The sequence below is a fragment of the Lynx rufus genome, unplaced genomic scaffold (assembly GCF_022079265.1).
Source record: "Lynx rufus isolate CCGP_SWC_20201006 ecotype Redwood Valley unplaced genomic scaffold, mLynRuf1.p SCAF_15, whole genome shotgun sequence".
Classification (NCBI taxonomy): Eukaryota; Metazoa; Chordata; class Mammalia; order Carnivora; family Felidae; genus Lynx; species Lynx rufus.
The window spans coordinates 61,608,277-61,634,922 of NW_025814829.1; the positions used below are offsets into that span (position 1 = coordinate 61,608,277).

The window sequence follows — 26,646 nt, forward strand, 5'->3', positions numbered from 1 at the left end:
TTCTCCCCGTGGGACAGGGACTCCGCTCTGGGCATCTGCCAGAGGAGCAGCCTCCCACTGCTATCGGGGCGCCAGAGGCCCAGGGGGCCCTTGTGCGCAGGGTGGGTGGGTGGGGGCGGGGGGTGGCTCCATCCTGCAGGGGCGAGGCTGGGGCTGGGGCTCCATCCGGCAGGGGTGGGGTGGGGCTGGGGGGGTGGGCTCCATCCTTCAGGGAAGGGGGTAGGGGTGGGGCTCCATCCTGCAGGGGCAGGGCGTGGCCCAGGCCCCCTGAGACCCCACCCCTGCACCGTCCAGCCTCAGGCCCTGCTGGGTGTTTTAGGTGCCCAGGACACCCGGTGGGGGTGTCGAGTGGGGGCTCCTTCCCCAGCCCAGACCGTACGCCTGCCAGCTCTCCTGGGAGGGGACCCCATGTGGGGCTGGGACAAGCAGAGGTCACCTGGTTCCAGCCGCTCTGAGGACTAAAATCATTTATCGGCATCCACCTGCATGTGGGAGGGTGCGTGCAGCGCGCGCGGGGCTCAGGACGGGCAGGGGAGGGGGCGGGGGGGGGGGATACACCTTCGCCAAGAGAAGACGGGGGGGGGGCAGGGAAGAGGGGGCAGGGAAGGGGCGGGGGGGCCGCACTGGGAGGCGGCGGCTGACGGGAGGGAGACTCGGCCCCGGGGGCCACCCCCGCGGCATCAGGGCAGCTCGAGCAGCCCCACGAACTTGCGGATGTCCCGGGCCAGCAGCTCCGGCTCCTCGAGGGCGGCAAAGTGGCCCCCGCGGGGCATGTAGGAGTAGGACACGAGCCTCGGGTACTTGCCCTTCATCCACCTCTCCGGTACGTGCATCAGCTCACACGGGAAGGCGGCCAGGCCGGTGGGCACCCACACCTTGGTCCTGGAAGGGACAGAGATCCCCTGAGAGGCGACGTCGCATCCTGGTCCCCTTCTGTCCCCACAGCGGGGGCTCAGGGACGGGGCGGAGGGGACAGGAGGTCAGAGCCAGGGTTGTGACCGCGCCCTCAACTCCAACCCACCCAGGGCCTTTCTGGAAGGGCTGGCCAGGCTGGGGAACAGGGCCAGGTGGGACGGGTGTCCCCTGTCCCTCCGCTGCCACCTGAGGGTCTCCGTGTGAGGTTCCAAGGGGCCCCGGAAGCAGGGGTGGCACAGCGGGCCGGCCCCGCGTTCCCTTCCTAACTCTAGACGTGCGAGATTTCTCCCAGCACCTCCAGCCTGCCCACAAATTCGTTCTCACGCTGGGCGTCTGCCCCCGGGTTCAAGGCTGGCTTGTCTTGCGGCTCCCTGCCCTGGAGGCCTCTGGGCTGGGCCAGGCTTACCGATCCTGCTTGAAGAGCTGCCCCCTGTTCTCCTTGTAGAAGCGCTGGGAGGAGGTGATGGTGCCAGTTGTCCAGTAGAGCATGACGTTGGTCAGCAGGTCGTCCAGGGAGAACTTTCTGCGGAAGCAGAACCAGACGGCCGCTGAGCCCCGGGTGCACCAGAGGGCAGCCTCCGGGCCCGCCTGGTTCCCCCCTCAGACCTCACTGCGACCGGGGCACAGGCAGTCTCCGCCCAGGGTCACCAGCCACCGTGACCGCAGGTGACGCGGCATGCGGACCGTGCATGAGGCAGGTTCCGCTGGCCCTCACGGCCGCCCGCACCCCCGACCACCCCCAGAGCGGTCCCACCTGGGCAGGAAACAGCAGGTGAGGACAACCGAACCCAGGGGCTTTGGGCTGGTCACCACCGGGTGCCCGAAGGTGGGTGCCCACCTCTGGCCCTCGTGGACCATCCCCAGGTGGGCTCGCCCCTGCCGGGGCCTGGGCAGGACGGGGTTTCCAGGCAGCGTTTGGAGCCCCTGGACGCGCCTGGCATTACCCACAAGCTTCCCGCCAAGTGAGTCACCCTAGGAGTCGTGGGGCCTTGTGCAGACCCCCCCACCTCCCAACACACACACTCAGGCTGGGACTGCTGAGCAGGGGGACCCCACCCAGGCTGCGGGGGTCCACCCTTGGGGAGGAAAGAGCCATTTGGTCCTCTTGACCCTAGAAACCCCACATCCACTGCGCACAGACCCGCCAGCTTCCCACCCCGTCCCCTCTCATTCCCACAACGCCCTGCCAGTGCCCTCGGCCACCCAGACCCACCTGCTGGTCCGCAGACCCCAGGGGACTCCAGCTCTGGGGACGGGTCCCAACCCTCGGTGCGTCCCGATGGCCACGTGCCACCCACAGCTCCCACCCCGCCAGCCTCCCTGAGGGAACCCAAGTCCGCACAGAGCTCCCCTCGGGCCTTCCCTGCTCCGTTCCAGTCCTGGGGGCTTAGGAGATCTAAGCCTCCTTGTCGGGGGGCCCGATCCCTCCATCTGCCTCCAAGTCTCCCTCCCCTGCCCACGGTCTGCCGTCCGATGCCACCCGGGCCTGCCTTCTGCCTCCCCTCCCCGCCCCCGCCCTCCCCCATGCCTCGGCACCCCCCCCCCCCCATGCTGCAACTCTCCATCCACACTCGCCCTTCTCACTACGTTCTGTCTTCCCAGACCTCCCTCCGTCCCCCTCCCGCAGCCAGTAAGCCAGGGGTCCCCCCAGCACCCCCCGATGCTGCCCCACCTGCACTGATGCCAACTGCTAATTTCCCCAAGCACAGAGAGGGTCATTTCCTCCCATTGGACCCCTCCCCAGGCTCAGATGTCAGTCTCGTTCCCCAGTGGGCACCCGATACCCAGCACGTCCGGGACAGAAGTGTGCTCTGTGCCCAGCCCCTCTCGGACACACGCGCACGTGCACACTTTGAGGCACCCCTCCTCCGCCTCCCCTGCCACCTCCCTCACACCGACCCCACGACGCCCTGGCTGTCCCCCTCCAAGGGGGTGGCCCCGCAGTGTCACTGCGCCTGCCCAGCTCTCCGCCTCCAGGGAAGTGACTTCAGGTGAACCGAAGCCAATCTGCCGAATTTACTTGTTTGTGTCGGCTCTTTGGAGGCGGTCGGCCAAGTATGTTTTTATCCTCGGCACCATGTTTTAAGGAACGTTCGATTCACCCCTGCCCTGCTCCCCACCGGTGCAGCTTGAGATAGTGACGGGGGAAGGGAGAGCATTAACATTAATATGAAAATACGAAGGATTTGGGAGAAAAGAGGCTTCTCCGGAATGATGAACACGTTCATCAGGCATCTTCGTTTCCACATTCTTAGTCTCCAGCAACAGCGGCCCAGAGCGGGAACAGAGATGAGGGAACCTCCAAATGGAGAGCGGTCGATGGGAACAGAATGGTTAGAATCAACTCTCAAACCCTGTGAACTGGGCTTTTAGCGAGGTGGCTAAGGGCTCCTGTATTCCCTCGGCTCCGGTCCCGGCTTGGAAACTACCACCACACCCGTCTCCGGCCTACCGCAGTCAGTGATCTTTCTAGAACACAGAGCTGATGGCGCCTGCCCCCTGCTCCAGGCTCTGGTGCCCCCGGGGGCCAGGCGGCAGCTACGGTGGGTGGTCAGCCTGGGGCGGGGGGCGGTCTGGTGGGGCCCCTCACCTGGCTGCAGGTACTGTTGGGCAAGGAACAGGGCCAGCCCTGCCTAAGAGCTCCTGGTGGAGGCCCATCCCCCTGGGGTCCTCTCCAATGTGGGGTAGGGAACAGACCCCAGGGTGAGGGCTGTGCATGGGTTCACGGCCCGGCCCCTGCGTCCCTGCCCGAGGCCTCCGCCGAGCCAGCCTTTCCAGGAGCACCTGGTGTTTTCTCTTCGCCTAAATTCCCTTCTTCCACCCTGTCCGCCGGCAAACTCCTACTCGTCCCTCAAAGCCCATTCCAGTATATTCTCCCAGTCATTTCTGCCCCGCCCCTCAGACAAGGCAAAGCCTCCTTTCTCTGGACGGTCTCTCAGAGCTCATCCGTCCACTACAGATTTGTCGAGTGCGTGCCCGGCATGGCCTAGACACGGTCCCCGCGCCCGAGGAGGGAGCCAGCCCCCTCTCCCTCTGCTCCCACACCGGCACGGAGTCTGGCGCTCTGCGTGCCCCCGAAGTAACGAAGACAGGGACGGACGCTGCAGAAGCCGGGTCAGGGCTGGCCGGGTAGCAGAGGCTGCAGCCTCTGAAGCTTCCCCAGTCTTTCTGAGGCAGCGTCCAGGGTTGCCTTCCCCGGGGCACACGGTCAGGTGGCCACGATGCCAGGCTCTCCTGGGTTCAGAGCAGGGGGACCCTGGGTGATCGCTGCCCTCTGGACCCCCTGATCCCGGGGGACGGGGGTGCTATTTAGCAAATGGAGCATAGACATTCTCAAGGGCTCGACCCTGGTCTTGACCCCTCCGCGGCGAGGCCCGGAGCCAGTCGCCAGACCTCTGTCCGCTTCCTCATCCGGAGGACCTGAGGTGAGGGTCCGAGGAGCGTCCGGCAGTGAGTGGAAGGTGCTGGCCGTCGGCCGGAGGGACGCTGGCTGCCGGGACGCGGGCCCATGGCTGGCGGGGTGGGGGTGGGGGGGCTCACCTCTCCAGGCCCCCGTCCTCCAGCTCTTGGAACTCAGAATCGGTCCAGGTCGAAAACTTCTCCAGGATGTAGGCAGCCAGGCCCGCGGGAGAGTCGTTCAGGGCGCAGCCTGGCAAGGGGAGAGGCGGGGAGTGACACAGGCCTGGGACCCGCGAGCTGGCCGTCAGGACACGGGGTGCTGCGGGCCCCACAGGGCGGCGCCCAGGTCGGAGCACGGCTCTGCCTTAACTCTTGGGGTGCTCTGCACCCCGTCTACTTAACCCTTGGCCTTGGAATCCTGATCTGAGTAAAAGGGGGACACCCTCATGGCTTCCTGGGAGCCCACCCACTACGCGGGCAGCGTCCTGTGTTTGGGGAGGTCCACAAGCGAGATCTGTATGAATGCTGTTTTTTAAAAGGTGGGGTCTCGGGGGCACCCGGTCGGCTCATTTGGTGGAGCGTGCGACTCCGGATTTCAGGGTCGCGAGCTGGAGCCCCTTTTGGGTGTAGAGATTACTTGCATACATAAATAGACCCGGGGCGCCTGGGTGGCTCAGCTGGTCAAGCGTCAGACTCTTGATCTTAGCCCGGGTCATGATCTCAGGGTTTGTGAGTTTGAGCCCCGCCTCAGGCTCTGTGCGAACACCGCGGAGCCGGCTTGGGATTCGCTCTCTCTCCCTCTTTCGCTCTCTGCCCCTCCCCTCTCAAAAATGAACGTTAAAATAAATGAATAAACTAAAAAAAAAAAAAAAAAGGGGTGGGGTTGGGGCGCCTGGGTGGCTCAGTCGGTTAAGCGTCCGACTTGACTTCTCAGGTCGTGATCTCCTGGTTTGCGAGTTCAAGCCCCACATCAGGCTGTGTGCTGATGGTGCAGAGCCTGCTTAGGAATCTGTCTCCCCCTCTCTCTGCCCTTCCCCTGCTCACTCTCTCTCACGATAAATAAACATTTAAAAAGAAAAGGTGGGGCTTTTGGTTTATACGCTCTGATCAGTGAAAAGTAAGAGGCAGCCTAAACGTCCAAGATAGGGGATCCGTTACAAATGGACACGACCCCCTCCACCCCCCACGGTCCTGGGGCTGCCGGGCCCCCAGGCTTCCTGCTCCATTCAGGCTCATAGAGTCCGGGGGTCAGGGGTCAAAGCCGGTGCACACGGCATCAGCTCAAGCTGTCGTCTGGGACGACTGACCTCAACTGACCTCAGCGGAGACACGCAGCCTAAGAAAGAGCTCAGGTCCCTCCCAGGAGGTGTGCATCCCCGGAGCCCCCCCCACAGCGCCCGGCTGGACGGAAGGGGCGTGACCCCCGCCCTGGCCGCCGTGTCCCGAGCGCGGGCTCACCCACGGTGTCGGGCTTGGTGCTCTGGATGTGCATGTAGCCGCTCTCCCCGCAGCGGTCTGTAGAAAATCTTCTCCTTGAAGGGCAACATCAGCTCCATATCCCTCTGGGTGAAACCGAAGAGCCTCGGGCAATGCCGAACCAGGAAGAGGGTCAGGATGCGGCCATTTAAAATGAAAGCCATGTTCAAGTGCAGGCCTTTCACGTGGCTGTGAGGGCAGAGAGCGGGCCCGGTGAGGCTGGCGTCAGGGCCAGGGCCAGGGCCAGGGTGGGGGGAGGCCGGCAGGAGGAGGGAGGCGTGGGGGGGGGGGATACAGAGTTTCCAGAAAGTTCTGGCTTCTCCCAGGGCTCAGGCCACCAGAAGGGTCCACTCTGACGTTCCCCTCCTCTATCTGTCCCTCTCTGCCTGGGCACCTGGCCCAGCGTCACCAACCCCGTGTGATACCGAACGGAGAGGATCTACACCAAAGAGCTCCGGGCGCGGCTGGGTGACAGGGGACCCCCCGTGCTCTCCCCCTGGGCCCACAGACACCCCGCCCGGTGGCCCCCCGCAGGCAGATCCCGCCGTCCCCGCGCACACGGCGACCTCGCGGGGGCTGTGCACACGCACACTCACCTGGGCACCATCTGGGCCATGTGGGTGCAGATCAGGGCCCCCCAGTCCCCGCCCTGAATGTAGAACTCCCGGAAGCCCAGCCGCAGCATCAGTTTGTAAAAGATCCTGGCGGTGGCCACTGAATTCAAGCCTGGTTGGGAGGGAAGGAGAACAGAGTCACAGGAAGTCACTCGTGGGGTCCTCTTGGGCTCCTGTGAAATTCCTCACACCCCTCTTGCCCCCCGCTGGGGTGACAGCAGCTCACAGGAGGGGAGGAGGCGTCCCGGGCCCCAACGGTGGTGGCGAGGCCGCGGCCAGTGCCCCGCAGGGAGCGAGACTGGCGTCCGCGTGGCAGGGAGGGACAGCGAGGGGACAGCCAAGCAGCGAGGGCGCGATGGGCTCAGGCCAGCCACCAGTGTGCTCCTGTGGGGCTCGGTCAGCCTCGCTGGCCCGGGACAGCCCAGGGCCCAGATGCGGGGAGCTCCCGAGGGCTCGGGAGTCGGGGCCCCGGGGCCAGCGTCGGTCACCACCGCCCCTCGCCCGCCTCAGAGCCCGAGAGGGTGTGCTGGCTCCCCGCCTGGCGGGCAGGCCTGGTCCACGCCGCCCCCCGCAGCCCCCGTACCCTTTTTGGAGGCTGCCTCCGAGAAGGCGTAGCCAGGAATGGAAGGGCAGATGACTTCGAACACGTGCTCCTCGCTCAGGCCGTGGTTCGAGGGGTCAGTCAGGAGGGGGATGATCTTATAAAACTCGTAGAAGGAGCCGGGCCAGCCGTGTACCATCAGCAGGGGCTTGGGGGTGCGGCCGGGCGGCAGCTGGGGCGGCTTCACATGGACGAAGTGGATGTCCAGCCCTGGGGAGACGAGCACAGTCAGGCCGGCGGGCATCGGAGATATTGTCTGTCTTTATTTTTTAAAGTTTATTTATTTTCCAGAGGCAGAGACAGCGTGCGAGCCGGGGAGGGGCAGGGAGGGAGGGAGACACAGAATCCGAACCCGGTTCCAGGCTCCTAGCTGTCAGCACAGAGCCTGACGCGGGGCTCGAACTCACGGACTGCGAGATCATGACCTGAGCTGAAGTCGGATGCTTAACCGACTGAGCCACCCAGACGTCCCAAGATTTTATTTTTGTAAGTCATCTCTACGTGTCTCCCTCTCTCTGCCCCTCTCCTGCTCACACTCTTTCTCAAAATGAATAAATGAACTTAAAAAAAAAAAAGTGAAGGGGTGCCTGGATGTTCAAAAACCCAGAGGCGAGAGCTATTAAAGGGCTGTTCCCTTCCCGGAAACCGCCTGACCCCGGGACCACCTCGGGGTTCCCCAGGACGTCACAGCACAGAAACACCGTAAGCGCCACAAGGTGGGGTGACCCCCGGCACTGAGCCGTCCGGACAGCGGCCTGCGGTGGCTGCACCCAGGTGCCGTCAGCCTCGTCCCCGCGCTGGTGGCCTGGCCCGGGCCCAGAGAGCCTTCGAGAGTCTTCCCCTGGCTCCCTGGCCCGGGTGGTCCCAGAGGGCCTCCCTCCTCTCCATTGCCTGCCGTCCTCGACCCTCACGCCCCGAACTTTCCGGGGTCCTCTCTGCCCCTACCCCCGGGCTCCAGCCTCTGTGCCGGCTTCCCTGTTCTGCAAGGAGGCCTGGGCCTCCCTCGGGGGGTGAGGCAGGGCCTCCAGAGACAACGGCATTGCTGATCACAGGGAGGCCGAGGTTCAGGGCCCTCGTCCCTTCGCCTCCAGCCTCTGTCCCGGCGGGCGCTGGGCCAGGACACCCCCCTCCAGGCCCCTCGCCACCCGCCAGGCCCGGGCCCAGCTCTGCTCCCGGGTTCTGAGCCCGCAGCCTGGGTCTGGGGTGCCTGGGGCTCCACAGACCCGCCGGGAAACAAGGAGGGCTTCCTCTTTGATTTTTAACGTCTGTCTTCATTTTTTTTTTAAGTTCATTTATTTATTTTTGAGAGATAGCACGTGTGAGCAGGGGAGAGACAGGGAGAGGGAGAGACAGAATCCCAAGCAGGCTCTGCGTCGTCAGCACAGAGCCCGACTCGGGGCTCGAACCCACAAACCGTGAGATCGTGACCTAGAGTTGAACACTCAACCCACTGAGCCGCCCAGGCACCCCTTCGCTTTTAAAATTCAAACATTTAGGGGCGCTGGGGCGGCTCAGTCAGTTAAGCGTCCGCCTTCGGCTCAGGTCATGATCTTGCGGTCTGTGGGCTCGAGCCCCACGTCCGGCTCTGTGCTGACAGCTCGGAGCCTGGAGCCTGCTTCGGATTCTGGGTCTCCCTCTCTCTTTGTCCCTCCCCTGCTCGTGCTCTGTCTCTCTCAGAACTAAAATAAACATAAAAAGCAAGAAAATAAAATTCAAATATTTAAAATTCAAAAAGGATACAAGGGAACAGTGAACAGTCAGCCTTGGCCTCGGCCCTTCCCCCGGCCACCAGTCCCCTCCCGGGGGACAGCTTCCAAGGACCGCCGTGCGCACGCCAGCGCGGCGCGAATGAGTGGGTGTTCCCTAACTTTACACTCAGATGAAAAGGTGACAATCTGAATTCGAAATAACTGCACGCCGTGCAGTGTGTTCCAAAGGAGGTAAGGTCTCCTATGAATAGGAGTGCATTCATTTTTTTCTCTTTTTTAAAACAAATTTTTTTTTAACGTTTATTTATTTTTGAGACAGAGAGAGACAGAGCATGAACGGGGGAGGGTCAGAGAGAGGGAGACAGAGAATCTGAAACCGGCTCCAGGCTCTGAGCTGTCAGCACAGAGCCCGACGCGGGGCTCGAACTCACGGACCGCGAGATCATGACCTGAGCCGAAGTCGGCCGCTTAACCGACTGAGCCCCCCAGGCGCCCCCGAATAGGAGTGCATTCAGCAACGCGGAAGGACCCCGGGATATGTTGTCAAGTGGAAAACCACGTTCCAAAATAGAATGTACGTAGGGTTCTATTTTTGCTCAAGGCAAGTTAGGATCTGTGAGCCTTTTGTAAAAAGTCTGCACTGTCACAGCCCAGAGGAGCCTAGGGAGACATGGAAACAAAGTGTAATGGGGTGTCCGGGATGGGGTCCCGGGAAAGAAATACATTAGGTGAAGACTGAGGAAATCTGAGCCATATCCTATTGTCTGTGGACACTGCATTGTTCAGTCTTTATTTTATTATTATTATTTTTTAATGTTTATTTATTTTTGAGAGACAGAGGGACAGAGCATGAGTGGGGAGGGGCAGAGAGAGAGGGAGACACAGAATCCGAAGCAGGCTCCAGGCTCCGGGCTGTCAGCACAGAGCCCGGCGCGGGGCTCGAACCCACAGACCGTGAGATCATGACCTGAGCCGAAGCTGGACGCCCAACCGACTGAGCCACCCAGGTGCCCCACAACCATAGAATTTTAAAAATAAAGATGTTTTTGAGGCACCTGGGTGGCTCAGTCAGTTGAGCATCCGACTTCGGCTCAGGTTATGATCTCGCGGTCCGTGAGTTCGAGCCCCGCGCCGGGCTCTGTGCTGACAGCCTGGAGCCTGGAGCCTGGTTTGGATTCTGTGTCTCCCTCTCTCTCTGCCCCTCTCCCCCCCCAAATAAATTAACATAAAAATTTTTTTAAAAAGTAAAGATGTTTTTAACACTAAGGGAATCTGAATAAAGTATGGACTTTAGTGGAGGTATTAACATATCAGTACTGGTTCATTCCTTGTAACAAATGTACCAGACTAAGGTTAACGGTAAGGGGAAACTGGGAGTGGGTACAGGGGAACTTCCCGTATCGTCCTCACTATTTTTCTGTAAATTTGAAATTGTTCCAAGGAGCGCCTGGGGGGCTCAGTCAGCTGAGTGTCTGACTCTTGATTTTGGCTCAGGTCGTGATCTCACGGTTCATGGGTTAGAGCTCCACGTCAGGCTCCCCACTGAGTGTGGAGCCTGCTTGGGATTCTCTCTCTCCCTCTCTCTCTGCCCCTCCCCTGCTTGCTCTCTCCTTCTCTCAACATAAGTAAATAAGCATTCTAAATCAGTCAATCAATTAATCAATCAATCGTTCTGGGGTTAAAATAAGTGTTTCCAACAGATGAACGGAACAGAATCACAATAAACCTGGGCATATGCAGTCAACCAAGCTTTGACAAGGGAGGCAAGAACACTCGATGGAGAGGAGACGGTCTCTTCAGTAAATGGCGCTGAGATAATTGGATGGTCACATGGAAAATAATGAGACTGGACCCCTACCTCACACCACTCACAAAGATGAACTTGAAAATGGATCAAAGACTTAAATGTAAGACCTGAAACCATGAAACTTCCAGAAGGAAACAGACACAGAGCTCTCTGACGTGGGTCTTGATGACAGTTTCTTAGAGGCTACATCCAATTAAAAGGCTTCTGCACAGCAAAGAAAACCATCAACAAAGCGAAAAGACCATCTGGGGAACGGGAGAAACTAATTGCAGACCATACATTTGATAAGGGATTAGTATCCAATATACATAAAGAACTCCTAACGACTCAATAGTAGAAAAATAACTCAATTAAAACAATGGGCAAAGGACCTGAATAGACATTTCTCCAAAGAAGACAGACAACAACCAACAAACACATGAAAAGATGCTCACCGTCACTCATCATCAGGGAAATGCAAATTAAAACCACAATGAGATACCACTTCATACCTGTCGAATGGCCATGATCAAAAAAGGGGCACCCCTGCTATCTCTCAAAATAAATAAATAAGCTTTTTTTTAAAGTGCCCCTCTCCCTCACTCACAGGTTCCCTCTCTCTCTAAAAATGATGATGATGATGATAATGCACCCCCGTTCACTGCAGCGTTATTTACAGTAGTCGAGACAAGGAAGCCACCTAAGTATCCATCAGTAGATGAACAGATAACGAAGATGTGGTCTTTCTCTATAAATATAAATGGAACACTATTCAGCCTTTAAAACCGAAGAAGCCTTGGGGGCGCCTGGGTGGCTCAGCGAGTTAGTGTCTGACTCTTGATTTCAGGTTCAGGTCCTGACCTTGAGTTTCATGAGTTCGAGCCCTGAGTCAGGCTCTGTGCTGACAGCATGGAGCCTGCTTGAGATTTTCTCTCTCCCTCTCAAGCAAATAAAATAAATAAATAAAGTTTAAAAAAAAATGAGGAAGCCTTACCATTTATTTTTATTTATTTTTTTTAATTTTTTTTTAACATTTATTTATTTTTGAGACAGAGAAAGAGCATGAACAGGGGAGGGTCAGAGAAAGAGGGAGACACAGAATCCGAAACAGGCTCCAGGCTCTGAGCTGTCAGCACAGAGCCCGACGCGGGGCTCAAACCTACGGACTCTGAGATCGTGACCTGAGCTGAAGTCGGACGCCCAACCGACTGAGCCACCCAGGTGCCCCAAGGAAGCCTTACCATTTATGACAACATGGGTGGACCTTGAAGGCACTGAGCTAAGTGAAACACGCCAGAGACAGAAAAAAGACAAATACCGCGTGATCTCATTTATATGTGGGATCTAAAACGAAACGAAAGCCGAAATCGTAGAAAAAAGAGACCAGAGGAGGGGTGGGGGCGGGGGAGCCGGAAGGAGGGGTCAGAAGGTGCACACCCCAGGTCGAGGTGAGCCCTGGGGGGGGGGTCCGTCCAGACTGGTGACGGGAGCTGGCGCTGCTGTGGTACATAGGGAGGTTCAGAGTAAGTCCTGAGAGCTCAACGTGGGGAGAGGAGTTTGTTCTCTCCTTATATCGTCTCTGCAGGAGAAGCTGGATGTGAGCTGAACCCCCCCCCACACCCCCTCTCCCCCCACCCAGGCGATCACTTCACAGCAGATGTCAGTCAAACCATCATGCCCCACGCCTCACGCTTACCCGCTGACGGGCGTCAGTTACTTCTCAGCAGAACTGGGGGAAAACGCTTTTCCACCCAGGAAACTATTCCCTCACCCCAAATGATCTTGAGGTCACCTTGCCAAGACAGTTTTGGGCGGGAAGGGACCTCCCAGGGTGATGCCGAGGGACAGCGGCGTCCCACAGCGGCAGGACGCCAGGTCTCGAGCCGCAGACAGGGAGGGCAATCGTTCTCAGGACCTTGACCGCCGGGCTGAGCGCCCTTGAGCAGTCACGGCGTCACGGACTCCAAACCCTCACGGAGCGGCGGACCAGATTCTGCGTATCTCTGGCTTTCAAATTACTGACGTGTCTTCCTGCCTCGCTCTAAAGCGCACTGGATTTGTGTAGACTCTGCATTCTTTTTGTCCCAGTGAGGTCAGCCTGTAAATACACCCCGAGGACCAGTAACTGGATCCTAAGTTGGGTCCGGGTCCCCTCCGGCAGTTACAAGGCCGCTCCTGAGACACACACCCCTCTCCCGCTGGCGTCTGGGGAACGTACCTTCGATCCTGGTCTTGAAGTGAGGGTACCTGTTGAGCATCTCCACCTGCTTCCTCCAGTCAAATTCATTCCGCCAGTAGGAGAGGATCTTCTTCAGGTAGTGGGAGTTGAAGCCATAATGGAAGCGGCTGTCCTCCAAAGGTGGGGTTAAACGGGTCCCGTCGATCCTGCGGTGTAAGTCCTGGAGCGAAATGCAGGACCCCAGGGAGAGAGGGGTGGGTGGGGCAGAGCACAGAAGGTTTGTTTCCAGAAGGCAAACACACACCCGCAGCGGCCAGATACTGTGACCGGGGAGGCGAAGCCAAGTCCCTCGGGGAGGGTGAGGTCCCCCGGGTCCGCACAGGTGCCTTCGGGGTCGTCCGCTTTCCCCAGAAGGCACCTCGTTTCCCATGACCGCAGCTGTTCCCAAAGCTGTGTCCTTCACCCTCGACGTCACCCGTGTATCTCCTCTTTGTTTTTAAGCGCATCACCGCTACACGCATCTTTAACGGACCTCGGCTGACCTCTGGCGGGGACCGGCACGCTTTTTTGTAAGAGGCCAGGCACTATGAACGTTCTAGGCCCTTTCCAGCTGCAGCTGGCCCACTCTGTCCTCGCAGCGCGGACGCAGCCACAGACACGGCACGGACCAATGCACACGGCTGTGTTCCCGTAAAACTTTATTCGCAGACACTGACGTCTGAAGGCCAGGTGATTCTCACGGGTCACGAGACATCATTCTTGTCATGTCCTCAGCCATTTTAAAGATGTAAAGACTATTCTTAACACGGGGGCTGTATAACCCGGGGGACAGACAGATCTGTCCCAGGGCTGTGGTTTGCGGACACGGGTACACAGCACTGAACGATACGCCGTAACTCGGCTGGGATAAAATGACAGACCGGGAGAGAAGGAAGGCGCGAGCCTAGCAGGCGAGGCCAGGGGACCAGCCCGGGCCCCCTCGGTGTCCTCCATAGCACCCCGGGCTCCCAGATCCCGGACGTTTTAGACTCCAAGTCTAGGAACCCACGAAAGGCGTTATCCTCAGCCTGGTTTCTCTTGGGCGCAGCCCAGTTTCTGCTCTGTACTCTTTTCCTCCTCGGAAATCTCACGACTTGGGCACTTGTGAAAGCACGTACCCCCTGTTCATCTCTCAGCTACCTTTTCTCTGTGCACCTTCCTTTCTCAGCCACGGGACTAGGAGCTATTGGAGGGAGGGCCCCTCTCTTCTCCGAGCACCCAGCCGGCGCCTGCACGCACATGTGCTCTGACGAGCTCAGAACGGGAGGGGACGTCCGGGTCACCCTCCTGGCCCAGCTCCCACGGCAGCACACCCCCCTGGTCACGTCCCAGCTGACTCCAGCGTGCGGGGTAGGGGCTGGGCTCTGGAGCTGACGGACCTGGGTTCAAATCCTGCTCATCCCTCGGTCACCTTGGGTAAAAAGCTTCAATTCCTGCACATGCAGAGGGAACGACGGCCCTGCCTCTTACGGGGACTGAATGGGGCCTCGAACAGCTGTCACAGAGCAGGCGCGTCACCAATGCCGGCCCTGCGGCGGCCTCTCTGGACCCCAGCATCTGATGTCACCACGGCCCTGCGTCTCACTCAGGACCCCCGCCCAGGCCCTGATGACAACCTGCTCGCTTTCTCTGGCTAAACTCACCCCCAGGGTGGCAGGAGGGCGCGGAGGAGGGGAGAGCAGCTGCTGTCTGTGACCCGTGATGCCCGCGCCCAGGGCCAGCTGGCACCCCCTGCCCATCACCTGGTGCTGCTGGGCTCTGGGCAGGGGAGGGAGGAACGGGGGGGTGGGTGGGCAGAGGGGGACGGGGTGGGCACGGGGCGGGCTGGGCACGTCGCTGTAGGATCTGCCCCTGGCCGGCGTGAGAACAGCGGAGGGCACCCCACTCCCAGCCCCCCGGGGAACACAGCCAGGCGTCCCCGCCCTCCCCTCGGCTCAGCCCCGCCTGGGGAAGGGGCCTCACCTTGATCTCCTCGTCTGACGTCTCCACCTTGAAAGGGCGGATGCTCTCGTCCTCTGGGGCCGTGGGCCTCGCCCCGGGGCCCCACCACCCATCTTCCAGTGGCAGCGTTTCCTCCTTGTCCCGGGAAACAAACCAGTAGACGACAAAGGCCAGCACTGAGGCGAGGAGAATTTCCAGCCACATGATTCCTGCAGGTGCGAGGAGGGCCCGTCAGTGCAGAGACCCCCCCCCCAACCCCCGGCCGAGACCCCGACCCCCACCCTCCCTCCCACCCAGCCCCCGACCGCGGGAACTTGTGAAAGAAGAGTCTGAGCACGTGGAAAAAACAGAAATCAGCAGGAAAAAGACAAGAGCTGTGAAATTCATCCACCGAATTGGGAAAACACCAACACAGGGTGGCCTCTCGCGGCCCTGGATGCGGGGGCTGCACTTCTGAGGCCTCTTGTTTCTCTGAGGGGCCTTCTGCTCCGTGCTTCTGGAAGCTTCTCTCCACCCTCGTGTGTGTGTGTGTGTGTGTGTGTGTGTGTGTGCGTGCGCGCGCGCCCCCACCCCCAGGAATGCTGGGCTCCCGAGGCTGCACCCCTGGCTGTCTCTGGGAGGGGCCTGTCCCCAGGGTGCCCATCAGGGGCCGGGTGCACACGGTTTGGGCCCGGGCGAGTGTTGGGGGCCCGAACACGGCCACGCGGCTCAGTGTATTTTTTTTAAAGCAGGCTCCACGCCCCTGAGATCATGCCCTGAGCGGACCCTTAACCCACTGAGCCCCCCAGGAGCCCTCAGCTTTTTTTTTAAAACAGCTCTATCGAGGCATAATTCGCGGGCCATATAATTCGCCCACTTAGAGTGTTCGATCTGGTGATTTTTTGTGTATGACAGACAGAGCGGCCATCACCCCAGCTTGACGCGGGGAGGCGGGGAGGCTGGGGAGGCCTCAGCCCTGCCACCAGGAGACTCAAGTGAGACCTTTCCCTTTAAGGAGGCGAGGGCACGTGGAGGGCACCGTCGAACCATAGTGGCGGTCACTCCTAGAGAGAAGCTAGAAGTCAACATCTAGCAGCAGACTTTCCCACCACCTCTCCGGAGCACTGGCGGAATCTACTAGAACTGGACATTCACAAACGCGAGGACTCCGCGATTCGCCCCGAGGCGCAGACCCAGCCCGAAGGTGCCCGTGGGTGCGCCACACCGAGCAGCTGTAGGTGGGGAGCCCCACACCTAGAAACGTCCCCGACGCCACCCGTCCACGCAGGGGGGCCCCCAACGGTCCGCACCGAACGGGCCAGACACAAAACTGCATGTCCCGCAGACCGTTCCTAAAGGAAGGCCACTGTCAGGGCCACGGGACGGCAGTGTGGAGTTTCCTCTGGTGGTGGGGCCCGGCCCGGCACTCACCGCGATGACAGTGTGCAGGGGGGCACAGGCCCGTGTGTCGCCTGGGCCAGAGACACCCGAGGAGCCAGGCTCGGGCAGGTGCGGGACACAACTCAGGGGTGCACGCCGGCCCTCGACTGCGGCCCCCCGCCCGGGTTCTGACTCTTTACTCAGCGAGATCTGCAGATTCGGAGCCTGACTCCCGCAAGGCAACGGCTCTAAACGCAGGAGGTCAAGCCAGGCAGGTGCTTCCCGTCGCCGGTAAACGGAACGTCGGCCTCGGAGTTTCACCGAAGGCGGTGTTTCTGTTAGGCTCGGGGCAAAAATACAAGCTTTAAAACCGTACGTACAACTCATTTGAGGCTTGGTCCTAAAAGCCGAAGTCAACTCTTGTAAGTTGAATGCGGTCTGGAAGGCACCAGAAGTCACTCGTTCTTTTCAGGTAAGAGATTCGGATCGGGGCCCCGGGAGGGGAAACGCAAGCTGGCTCGTGGGACCACAGGCGGGTTCGGTGGTCACCGCGTGGCTGTGACCGTGAGCCCGGCCCTTTGCAGACACAGGAGGTGGGTCACAGCCCTGTGCCGCCGGAGCTCATGCTCTGGTAGGACAGGCAGACAGATGAACAAGTGATGACAGCCGTCTACACAGACGAGGAGAAGCGTGCAAACGCAGCAATGGTTAAGACGGCCACAAAGGCTGCATGGACGAGGGGGGAGTGGAGCAGAGGTTTGAAGGATAAACAGGAATTTACGAGGCCGAAAGACAGTGCGCCGTGTAAGCAAGGAGCCTCTAGGATCTACATCCGGGTTCGGCGCAGGTGTGGACACTTGGGACCTCCGGGGCGCACTCTTTCCATTTCTACCCGCACCGGCCGAGACGGGTCTCTACCTCGCCTCCTGTGTACGCTGTTCCTTTTGCATGAGGAAGCCGGGAGTTTTAACTCAGAAATCGGGTTTGCCATTCGGATGGCCCTCCTGTAAATTACAAGCCGAGACTCCGGAGCGAGGCGAGGACAGGCACTTGGGGAGGGGAGCACGGCATGGTTGTGTGAGAAAAAGGGGGCCTGGGCAAGTTCCTCAAAACTCGGCACCCTAACCCCGGCCGCTCCGCAAACGCGCCCTCGGGTTGAGACACGGGGTGGCTGAGCCTGGCGGCTAAATTCGCCCCTTCCTTCCTCGCGATGGAATCGAATAGAGGGAATTGATGGAATCGAATAGAGGGAATCGTTGTTGTTGTTGTTGGCAAAGCTCAGCTAAACACTGCATTTCCTGGTGCTCCCTGCAGCTTAGCAGCGAGCTGAGGATTTAAAGGAGCGATTAGGTGCTGACAAAGAGCTGTGGGTGTATTTGGGGCGGAGCCCCCCCCCCCCCGCCCGCTTGTGGCCCAGACAGTACCTCCGTGTGAATTAGGAAAAGACCCCATTCTTCAAAACGCTGCCAGAAAATTAACCTAATCTGCTGCTTTTGTCATAGGATGCCTCATTGCCATCTGCCAGAAAGCACTTGTACGTAGATCTACATACATCTAGAGGATGACGTGCGTGGCACCCTCTCAGATTGTGCAGTGCACAACGTGCACAACGGTGCATGAGTCCTGCCCGTGTGTGGAAGACTGCAAAGAGCCTGGACTCGGCTGGGAAGCACGCACCTTTTGCCCTTCCCCCTTCACGCTTCCTGGGGCATAGATGTGATGCCTGGACTCTGGTAGCCATTTTGGGCCATGAGGTTTTCTTGAGGAAAGAGGTCAGCACCAGGACAATGATGGAAAATGGGTTCCTGCTAATTGAGGGACTACTTACTCCTAAACTTCCTTTGTGTGACAGGGAAACACATTTCTACATTGTTTAAGCCACTGCTGCTTTGAGTTTTCTATTATATAAACCTTAACATCATCCTCACTAACTGAAAAAAGTCAGGGGAGGGGGAAATAATATATCCAGTTCCCCGTGGGCAAACTCTCAACAACAAATGCTCAGCCTTCAAAATTGTCCTTTCGGTTCTTACAGATTTTATTTTTTTTTTATTTTTTTTTTTTTTTTAAAGAGAACAGCTTTTTTTTTTTTTTTTTTTTTTTAATTTTTTTTTTTTCAACGTTTATTTATTTTTGGGACAGAGAGAGACAGAGCATGAACGGGGGAAGGGCAGAGAGAGAGGGAGACACAGAATCGGAAACAGGCTCCAGGCTCCGAGCCATCAGCCCAGAGCCTGATGCGGGGCTCGAACCCACGGACCGCGAGATCGTGACCTGGCTGAAGTCGGACGCTTAACCGACTGCGCCACCCAGGCGCCCCACAGATTTTATTTTTAAGTAACCAACGTGGGGCTCGACCTCACGACCCTGGGATCCACAGTTGCAGGCTCCACCCACTGAGCCCCCCAGGCGCCCCTCAGGCTGCTTCTGGGGGCAGGGAGGGGGGCCTCTCTCTGCGGAACATTGACCTCTGTTTACATACAACGTGGCCTCCCTGTTCTCTCGGTAGAAGGGTAAGACTGGCCACAACCCCAGGGTCCACCAGTCGGGGATGAAATGCGCTGTGACTGAGTCACAGAACGAATCTGTGCCCCTTCGGCAGAGTGATTATTTTATGGTTGGTTTTTTTAAATTTTATTTATTTATTTTTTTAATTTTTTTTTCAACGGTTTTTATTTATTTTTTTGGGACAGAGAGAGACTAAATTTTATTTTTTAAAGGGGAAAGACCAGAAGGGTGACGGCCTTCCTGCGGCCCCACTTCCACAGTGCGTCAGACGCCCTCTCCGCACAAGACCAATTGAGCGGCTGTGGCTGGGATCCCGCTGGGTGACTTTCTAGCGGCCAAGGACCCGTCGGGGCGGGGGGGGGGGGGTAAAAAGGACGATCTGGAAACCCACAGGCCTCCGGAAACCAGTGAGTCAACAACGAAGCCGGCTGGGGCGCCAGAGAACCTGTGTCCGAATGGGGCCACCCTTTCCGCGAACGTGGCTCCCGCCGTCACCCCTGCACAGACAGACAGGTGCGTGTTTCCCACCAAGACCCCCGCAGCCCCCTGCCGCCTCCCCTGCTCGTGAGCATCTCAACATCCCCTCCTCGCGCGTCTGCGGTCGCACCGTGACCTTGTGCCCCTGAATTTGTCTCCTTCGGGATTCCCTCGCTGTCGCGGGCACTACCCACCCCCCGAATGGCAAGCCAAGAGCCCAGGCGACGTCCTTGAAACCCCCTCCTTCGTCCCACCCCCGGGGATCCAATCAATCGGCAAGTTCCAAGGTCGATCTCAATCCACCTGCACGGCCGCCTCCCCTGGAGCAGAGCAAAGGCCCTCCCTGTCCGGTCCGGTCCCCTCACACGTGCTCTGCCTCCCTGTCCCCGCCCCCAACATGCCCTGAGGCCAGGGTGACTTTCTGCGGATACAAACCTGCCCTTGCACATCCCTGGTGTAAACCCCGGGACAGCTTCCTGCTGTCCCTGCAACAGCGAGATGCTGGCTAACCCTTCAGGGCCTGTGCTCTCTGACCCGCCCGCCCCTCCCCTCCTCGCCCTCCTGCGGTGGGGGAGCACCCTCTCCCCTCAGCTCCTGAACCCCTTGCTCATCCTTCAGATTTCAAATCCAGCGTCCCTCCTCCCGGCAGCCTCCCGTGACCTAGTTCAGCTCTGTGCGCCTCCCACCCGTAGCTCGAGTCACGGTCACATCTGTTCAAGGTCCTGCGGCAATATCGCCCCCACCCTCCCACCGCACCCCGGAAGTAAGCTCCCCGAGGGTAGTAGAGGCCATGTCTTCTCTGGCTCCCCACTGGTCCCCGGCACCTGGCACGTATTGGATGCTCAGAAAATCTCTGCTGAATGAATGAATTTAAAAATTCTTCGAGGGGCGCCTGGGTGGCTCAGTGGCTTGAGCGTCTCAACTCTTCATCTCAGCTCAGGTCACGATCTTGCGGTTCGTGAGTTCGATCCCCGCGTCCTCTGTGCTGACGGCGCGGGGGCTGCTTGGGATTCTCTGTCTCCCTCTCTCCCTGCCTCTCCCCTGGCCGCACATCCGCACCTGCCCGCGCTCTCTCTCAAAATAAATAAACATCTTGGGGCGCCTGGGTGGCGCAGTCGGTTAAGCGTCCGACTTCAGCCAGGTCACGATCTCGCGGTCCGTGAGTTCGAGCCCCGCGTCAGGCTCTGGGCTGATGGCTCGGAGCCTGGAGCCTGTTTCCGATTCTGTGTCTCCCTCTCTCTCTGCCCCTCCCCCGTTCATGCTCTGTCTCTCTCTGTCCCAAGAATAAATAAACGTTGAAAAAAAAATAAATAAATAAACATCAAAAAATAAATCAAAATAAAAAATTTCTCACTGACAATGTTGAAAATTTCCAGAGCTCGTGCCCAGAAAGATGGCTGAATTCTCCTTGAGGAGTTATATATATCATCTACTTCTTAGACTATTCTGAGACACGGGCCGCGGGATGCAGGGAGAAGGCTGAGTAGGTGGGAGGTGGTGTTCTGGCAAATTCCCCCTGAAGGAAGACTGGAGAGCCAGGGTGCCCGGTGGCCTGCAGATACCAGGATTTGGGATCCAGAAGACGAGACTCTGGACCTTGCTGGACACTAGTGGGGAGTCCTGCCAGCCTGTCCTCAGAGACCCCCCTGCCCCCGCCCCCGTGCCCCCGCCTCACACCCAGGCAGGTGAGTGGGGCGCAGGGGTGTGCGTGCCTCCCCGGGCCCCGCGCCGCCCTCCCCACACCTCTCTGGAGGCAGGCAAAGGAACATCCAGTGGAAAGGGAAAAGCAGATGGTTTCCCTCCGGAGCCAGGGCGGGCCTGCCAAGGCGGCGGAGCAGGGAGCCTCCCGCCCTCCTGCCGCCAACGCGCGGCTCCCAGGGGCTCCCCGACGCCATCCCTGCTCGCTGTTGGGTCTGGTGGCAGCTGGCCCAGACAGAGCGGGAAAGCCTGGGGAGGGGGGGGAGGGGGGAAGAGGGGAGAAGGGGGGGGAGAGGACGTCCGGACTGCGCCCCCTCTGCCCCCACAGCCTTTCCCCCGGAACCTCAGTGGCCAGACGAGGACGGGGACTCAAGATGGGTGAGGCGGGATGGGCCCTGCACCCCTGCCCGTGACAAGGGCCTTGTTTACCTCCTCCAGGCCGGGAACCAAGCCCTGGGAGAAAGAACAGCCCAGAGCCAAGCCCCTAGGGAAGGGAAAATGCAGTTTGCTGGCAACCACAAAGCAGAATAATAGAGAAGTAAAAACAAGGCGGGGGTGGGGGTGGGGGGGGTGCAGGCTTCCTGGTGGGGAGGGCCCTGCTCTGGGCCGCAGTGAAGGGACATCCAGCTGCCTTGGAGGGGACGCTCCGGCGGACCCCTCGCCCCCCAACCCGACTCTCCATTTGTGCCTGAGTGGACAGACAGACAGGACTTGTGTTGCTGGTGTTGCAGGGGCGTCCAGGGAGCCAGGGGTCAGCCGGCCGGTGTTTAGGCACCAACCTCTGGCCTCCAATCGTGCTCCTGCCACTCGCCAGCCACGTGACTTCAGGCTGGTGGCCCCACTTGTCCGGGCCTTGCTGAGCTGGGGATTCAAGGAGTTACCTCGGTCAAGGGGTGGTGTCCCCACACGGGCACTCGCTAAAAAAGGGTTTTTTTTAATATTTATTTTTGAGAGAGAGAGTGCCAGCAGGGGAGGGGCGGAGGGAGAAGGAGACACAGCATCCGAAGCAGGCTCCGGGCTCCAAGCTGTCAGCACGGAGCCTGACGCGGGGCTCGAACCCACGAGCCATGAGATCATGCCCTGAGCCGAAGTCGGACGCCCAACCGACTGAGCCCCCCGGGCGCCCTGGGCATTCACTTTTGCACTTAAATCCCGAGAACGCGACAGGTGGGCGAGAGGGGGCGGAGGCCGAGGGAACCTTCCCTGAAGACATGTGCTGCTGGGACCACGACAGGAAGCTTGGGGGTCTCTGTAGAGGAAGGAGCAGGCCAGGGTGGCGGAAGGCAGAAAGCGAGGGGCGCCCAGCACCTGCCGCAGGGGCCTCGGTGGGAGGAGGGAGGCCACCCGGCTGGGCTAGAGGCCCCCGGCACCTCTGGGGGGACTCGGCCGGCCCGAGTCGAGCCCTCCCCAGGCTCGTCTACACAGCCTTCCACGCAGGCCCGAAGCTGAACGACGCGAGGAAGGGCTTGGGGGCTCGCGCCCAGGGAGTCACTTGAGACCCTGTTCTGTCTCCTGGCTCAGTTTTCCATCGGTTTTAAGTGACAAGAGAAGGAGCCCGAGCGGACCACAGCTCGCCGCCTCGAGGAAAGAGCGCTGTGCTCCGTGGGGTTTCGGCACTTGGCATCTCTGAGCAGAGAAAAGACTCCGATTCCCGAGGATAAAGGCGCTCCGCTGAGCACCCCGGATCTCCTTCCCAGCGCTGACCTCGCTCTGCCGCCCTCGCCCCCCAGCTCAGCCAGCCCTTGACCAATGTGCTCTGGGCTCAGGACGCCTCCTCAGGGCTGTGTAACCGGAGAGCTCCACTGGCTGGGCCCTGGCTGAGGAACCTAAGCCGCCTTCCCGTCTGGACGGCAGCGAAAGGGCCTCTGTGCTTCCCGTAGGGCGGCCCCTCGGTCCGGTGTCCGGGAATGTTCTGGGCCTGGAGTTCGTTTGCTTGCGGCCAAGTCTGGGCAGCAAAAAGGAATAAAAGTCGCAGAAGCCAAAAACGACTTCTGGAACTCCATCGAAGGTCCTGGTGGACAGAAAAGCCCTGCCTCCGTGGGAGGGCGGGGACCGGAGCCGGGTGAGGGGGACGAGGTCACCCTCCCGCACCTGGTGGCGGGGCCCGTCAGCTCCTGCGGGGACAATGCGGCCTAGCAAGCAGGTCCTCCCACGGGCAAAAAAAACCCCGGAAAGCCGGAAAGTACATCTGTTTGCCCCCCCGACCCCCCAAAAACCTGGTAAGAGACTCAGACTTCCCCGAGCTGTGCTGGACACTGGCCGGACTGATCCTGGCCCCGGAACCAAAGCACTTCTCTTACTTTCCAGAAGGCCCTGTCTGTCCAGTCCCGAGAAGAAGGGGAACACACGGGAGGATCACCACTCAGTGAGGCCAAGGGCGCCCGTCCCCTAGGGAAAAGCCAAGTCCCCCGGTTTCCTGCGCCCTCCCGGGCTCCGGGGGCAGGAACACAGCCGGCTGAAGGCCGCCCGTGGGCCCCTGGCGGGGACGGTCCGTCTGGGCACCACGGCCTTCTGTGAGGAGGCGGGGAGAAGCCCTGGGAAGGAAGGCTCTTCGAACACCCACTAACCCCGACAAGTGAGGGCTGGTTCCTTCTGTTTTAAAGAGACTCACAAAAACGAAGCTTGGGCAAAGCCGTTCTCTTGAGCCCACCGGCTCAGAAGCCCCAAGAAGACCCCTGAACACAGTTTACCCGGCCTCCCCAAAGGCAGCAGAAACCCCTGTTCCTGACCTGACCTCCTGTTCCTCCTATGGAATCTTCTGGAACATCTCTGAGCTCCTCAGACAGAAGAGCCCTTTTGTTCCCGAAATGCAAGCACCTCCAGTGAGGCCTCAGAGGGGGAGGCTTAGCTGCAGCGGGACCGTGTCCCCAGCCGCCGGACACGGACGATGGGGGGGCCACTTCAGGTCTGTGAGCCCCGCTGGGGGGAGGGGCCTCGGCCAGGCCTTCAGGAGTCAAGGAACGATGAACTAGGACCTCCCTTGGCAAGGTAAACACACCTCAGCGAAAGCAAAAACACCAGTTTGAACTTGGCTGGCTCAGCTGTGTTACGTTATGTAAGCAGGGATGGGATCGTGAGGTCCTCTCCCGGGCGCCGGGGAGGATTTCCTGGAGCACCAACCACTCCTCCCTCCTCAGGGCAGCGGGTGGCTGGGTGCTCTGGGGGATCTGTGCGGGGGGAGGCCTTCTCCCTGCTGCACCCCACCTTGTCCCCATGGCACCCGGGAGCGTCTGCTCCTAAAGGGCCAGGCCCAGGCCAAGAACACCCACCGGCAGTCCCCCGCTGTCCCCAGGAGGCCCGCCGGGCTGGGCAGTGACACTTCTGTGTCGATCTGAAGTCCCTGCCCTCTGTCGCAGGGTTTGCCCCGCACCCTGGGGCTGGAGCCCCCTCACTGTCCTTGAAGCTGCCCTCAGCGGGCCTGGCACGGGCTTCAAGCCCACCCTGGCCCCATCTGAACCGACCGCACCCCGCCTACGAATTTCCTTCCCTGAAGATCAGTTTGGACTTAACCACACAGTCACCACCCGCTGGAGCCACGAGGAGCCTTGCAGATAGATTGGCCCGGCCTCCTGCGTCCCCGGACCAGGCCTGGGCAGGGGACGTCTCGGCCCGGCCAGTGCATGACCCCGCTCTTCTCTCCACACCAGTTCTCTGTCCACATCGCTGCGTTCCCTCCAATCACTAGTGATGGGCTCTAGGGCCCTTGCAGAGGTGGGTTTTGAGCATGAGATCCAGGGGGGCCCCCCCGAACCAACACGCACCTTCTCTTTCTGCACACCCAGCCCCGGGTGGGTATCTTCTGGGCTCCTCCCTCGGCGGTGGCAACCCGCTCACGCTTAGATCTCCCTTGTTCATTTATTTTTAAGATTTTATTTGTAAGTAACCTCCACACCCAACTTGGGGCTCGAACTCACAGCCCGAGATCAACACTCACACGCTCTACGGACTGAGCCGGCCGGGCGCCCCCCGGCCCTCGCTTCTCCCCTAAGCCCAGCTCTGTGTCATCCGCTCAAGGGTGGAGAAGTGGGGCCTGGGCCTGGGCCGGGAGCCCGGGAGGGAAGTCAAAGCTGTCGGGTGAGCGATTACCAAGCCTGCGCAAGCTGGGCTCTCGGATCAACGGCGGGGGCTCCCTGCGAGCTCCAGCTGGTGCGCGGACGTGAGCGGGAGGCTCCTGAGGGAGGTGCTCTGCTTCCTGCAACGGTCAGTGCTCCTTCTCGAAAGGCCCCCTGCCCAAGGGCATTCGGTCACTTCCGGCTGGCACCCCGCTCCCCGAAGCCGGTCTGGCCAGAGTGCCTAAGGCACAGGGGACCACGCGGGTCGGAGCAGACGGTGTCGAGGTTCACCTCGGCCGCCCTGCTGAGCAGTTACTGGCCGTGGAGCTCCTCCCGTTCCTGGAACTGGGGGGTCGGGGAGAGGCAGCATAGGTTCAGCTCGCTCTCTAGCTGGTTCAGTTTATGCAAGAGGTCATTCACACCAAAGGACACTGCTGGCAGCCAGGCCCGCCCGCACGCAGCAAACAGAGGTCTGTTTGCTCATCCATGCCAGGACTGCTCCTGCCACAGTGCCTTTGCTCCTGCTCTTCCCTCAGCCTGGTGCACTGTCACCCCCGACGGCAACCGGCCACTCCCAACTCCTCGGGGTCCTTCAACCACCATCTCTCAGACGAGGCATCCCTTTCATCGGACACCCCCCCTTCCCTCTTCCAGGGCTCTACACCCGACGGCACACATACTCTACATTTTACAAGTTTATTTTATTGTCCACCTCTCCCCAGCAAACCTGGGAGCCCAGTGAGTCCACGTTCCCTGCTGAGCCCCCCGCCCAGGGCAGAAGGCACCCCTGAGCACAGTCCACGCTTCCTCAGGGAAACAAGAGTGTCCTCACATGGCCCTCCAAGTGCGGACGTTTGGGAAAAATGCTGAACAATCCCAGAACTTCTTCCTAAGCCAGGCCCAGTGCGGCTCTGCCCTCCAGCCCCTACTCGCTCAGGCAACAACCTCCAGCCATCGGGGCAGAGGCCAGTGTTACTTCCTGGAGCCCCCGAGGCCTCCTGAGAACGGTTGCTCTCGGCGATGCCGCGGAGGGGCACAGATACAGCGTTTGCCAGTGTCCTCAGCAATTTCCCACCAGAGCTCACAAATCCGAGCAAAGGCGCTGAACGGACAGCAGGGACCCCGAATGCACAGGCCTCCCCGCCCCCCAGCCGGGGTGCTGCCCGGGCAGGGAGAGGGAAGCCTAGAAAGGGGGAGGGGTGTCTGCCCACGCGGGCGCAGGGCACATCCAGGCTTTGCGGACCCCGAGGCTTACGGGGTGGGGGGTGGGGGGCGGGAGGGAGCAGGTGGAGAAAAAAGTCAAACTGGGCCTGACCACTGCTAGAGCCGCTGCCCCCACGATCCCGCCTCGCCTAGGCTTCAGAAAGGGGCGGGTGCAACTCAGGGCCACACGGCGAACTGGGACCCAGGCCCGGGTCCCCTCAGGTGGCTGTAGGCACCCCTTTCCCCCCGGGGGCGGGGGCGGCGGACAGCGAAGGCAAGAAAGCGCCTTCCAAACTCAAGATCCGAGCAGGGTTTAGGGGTCCAGAGACAAACACGTGCTTTTCACCGCGGGGCGCGACGCACCCTGTTAGCAGAACTCTCGGGAAGAGAGTGCGGGGCGGGGGGAGGGGCCCGCCGCGCCCCTTCAGCCCCGGGGGCACGGAGGGGGCAGGCATGGGCGCGCCAGGCCCTCCGTCGGGTGCAGACGCGGGTCCCCGAAGCGAGAGTAAGCCACACTGCCCCCCCCCACCCCGAGCCCGCCCCCCGCGGAACCGCGCCCCCCACACCCACTCTTCCCCCCGGAATCGCGCTCCGACACCCGTCCCCCCAGCGCGCGCCCCCAGTCGCCCCCCGACGCGTCCGCCCCCAGCCCGCGCCCCTTACGGTCGTCGGCTCCAGGCCCCAGGCTCC

General features: G+C 60.3%; 1 protein-coding gene across 1 annotated transcript; it reads right to left on the bottom strand.

Moving 5' to 3' along the window:
* Positions 1-201: 201 nt before the first annotated feature.
* EPHX1 (epoxide hydrolase 1) lies at positions 202-26,646 on the bottom strand. The gene is given in 10 exon segments (XM_047077157.1): positions 202-882; positions 1,322-1,438; positions 4,456-4,564; positions 5,773-5,818; positions 5,820-5,979; positions 6,387-6,516; positions 6,988-7,215; positions 12,719-12,899; positions 14,681-14,868; positions 26,620-26,646. Coding segments are annotated over 9 exon segments (1,356 nt in total). The 5' UTR covers positions 14,864-14,868; positions 26,620-26,646; the 3' UTR covers positions 202-680.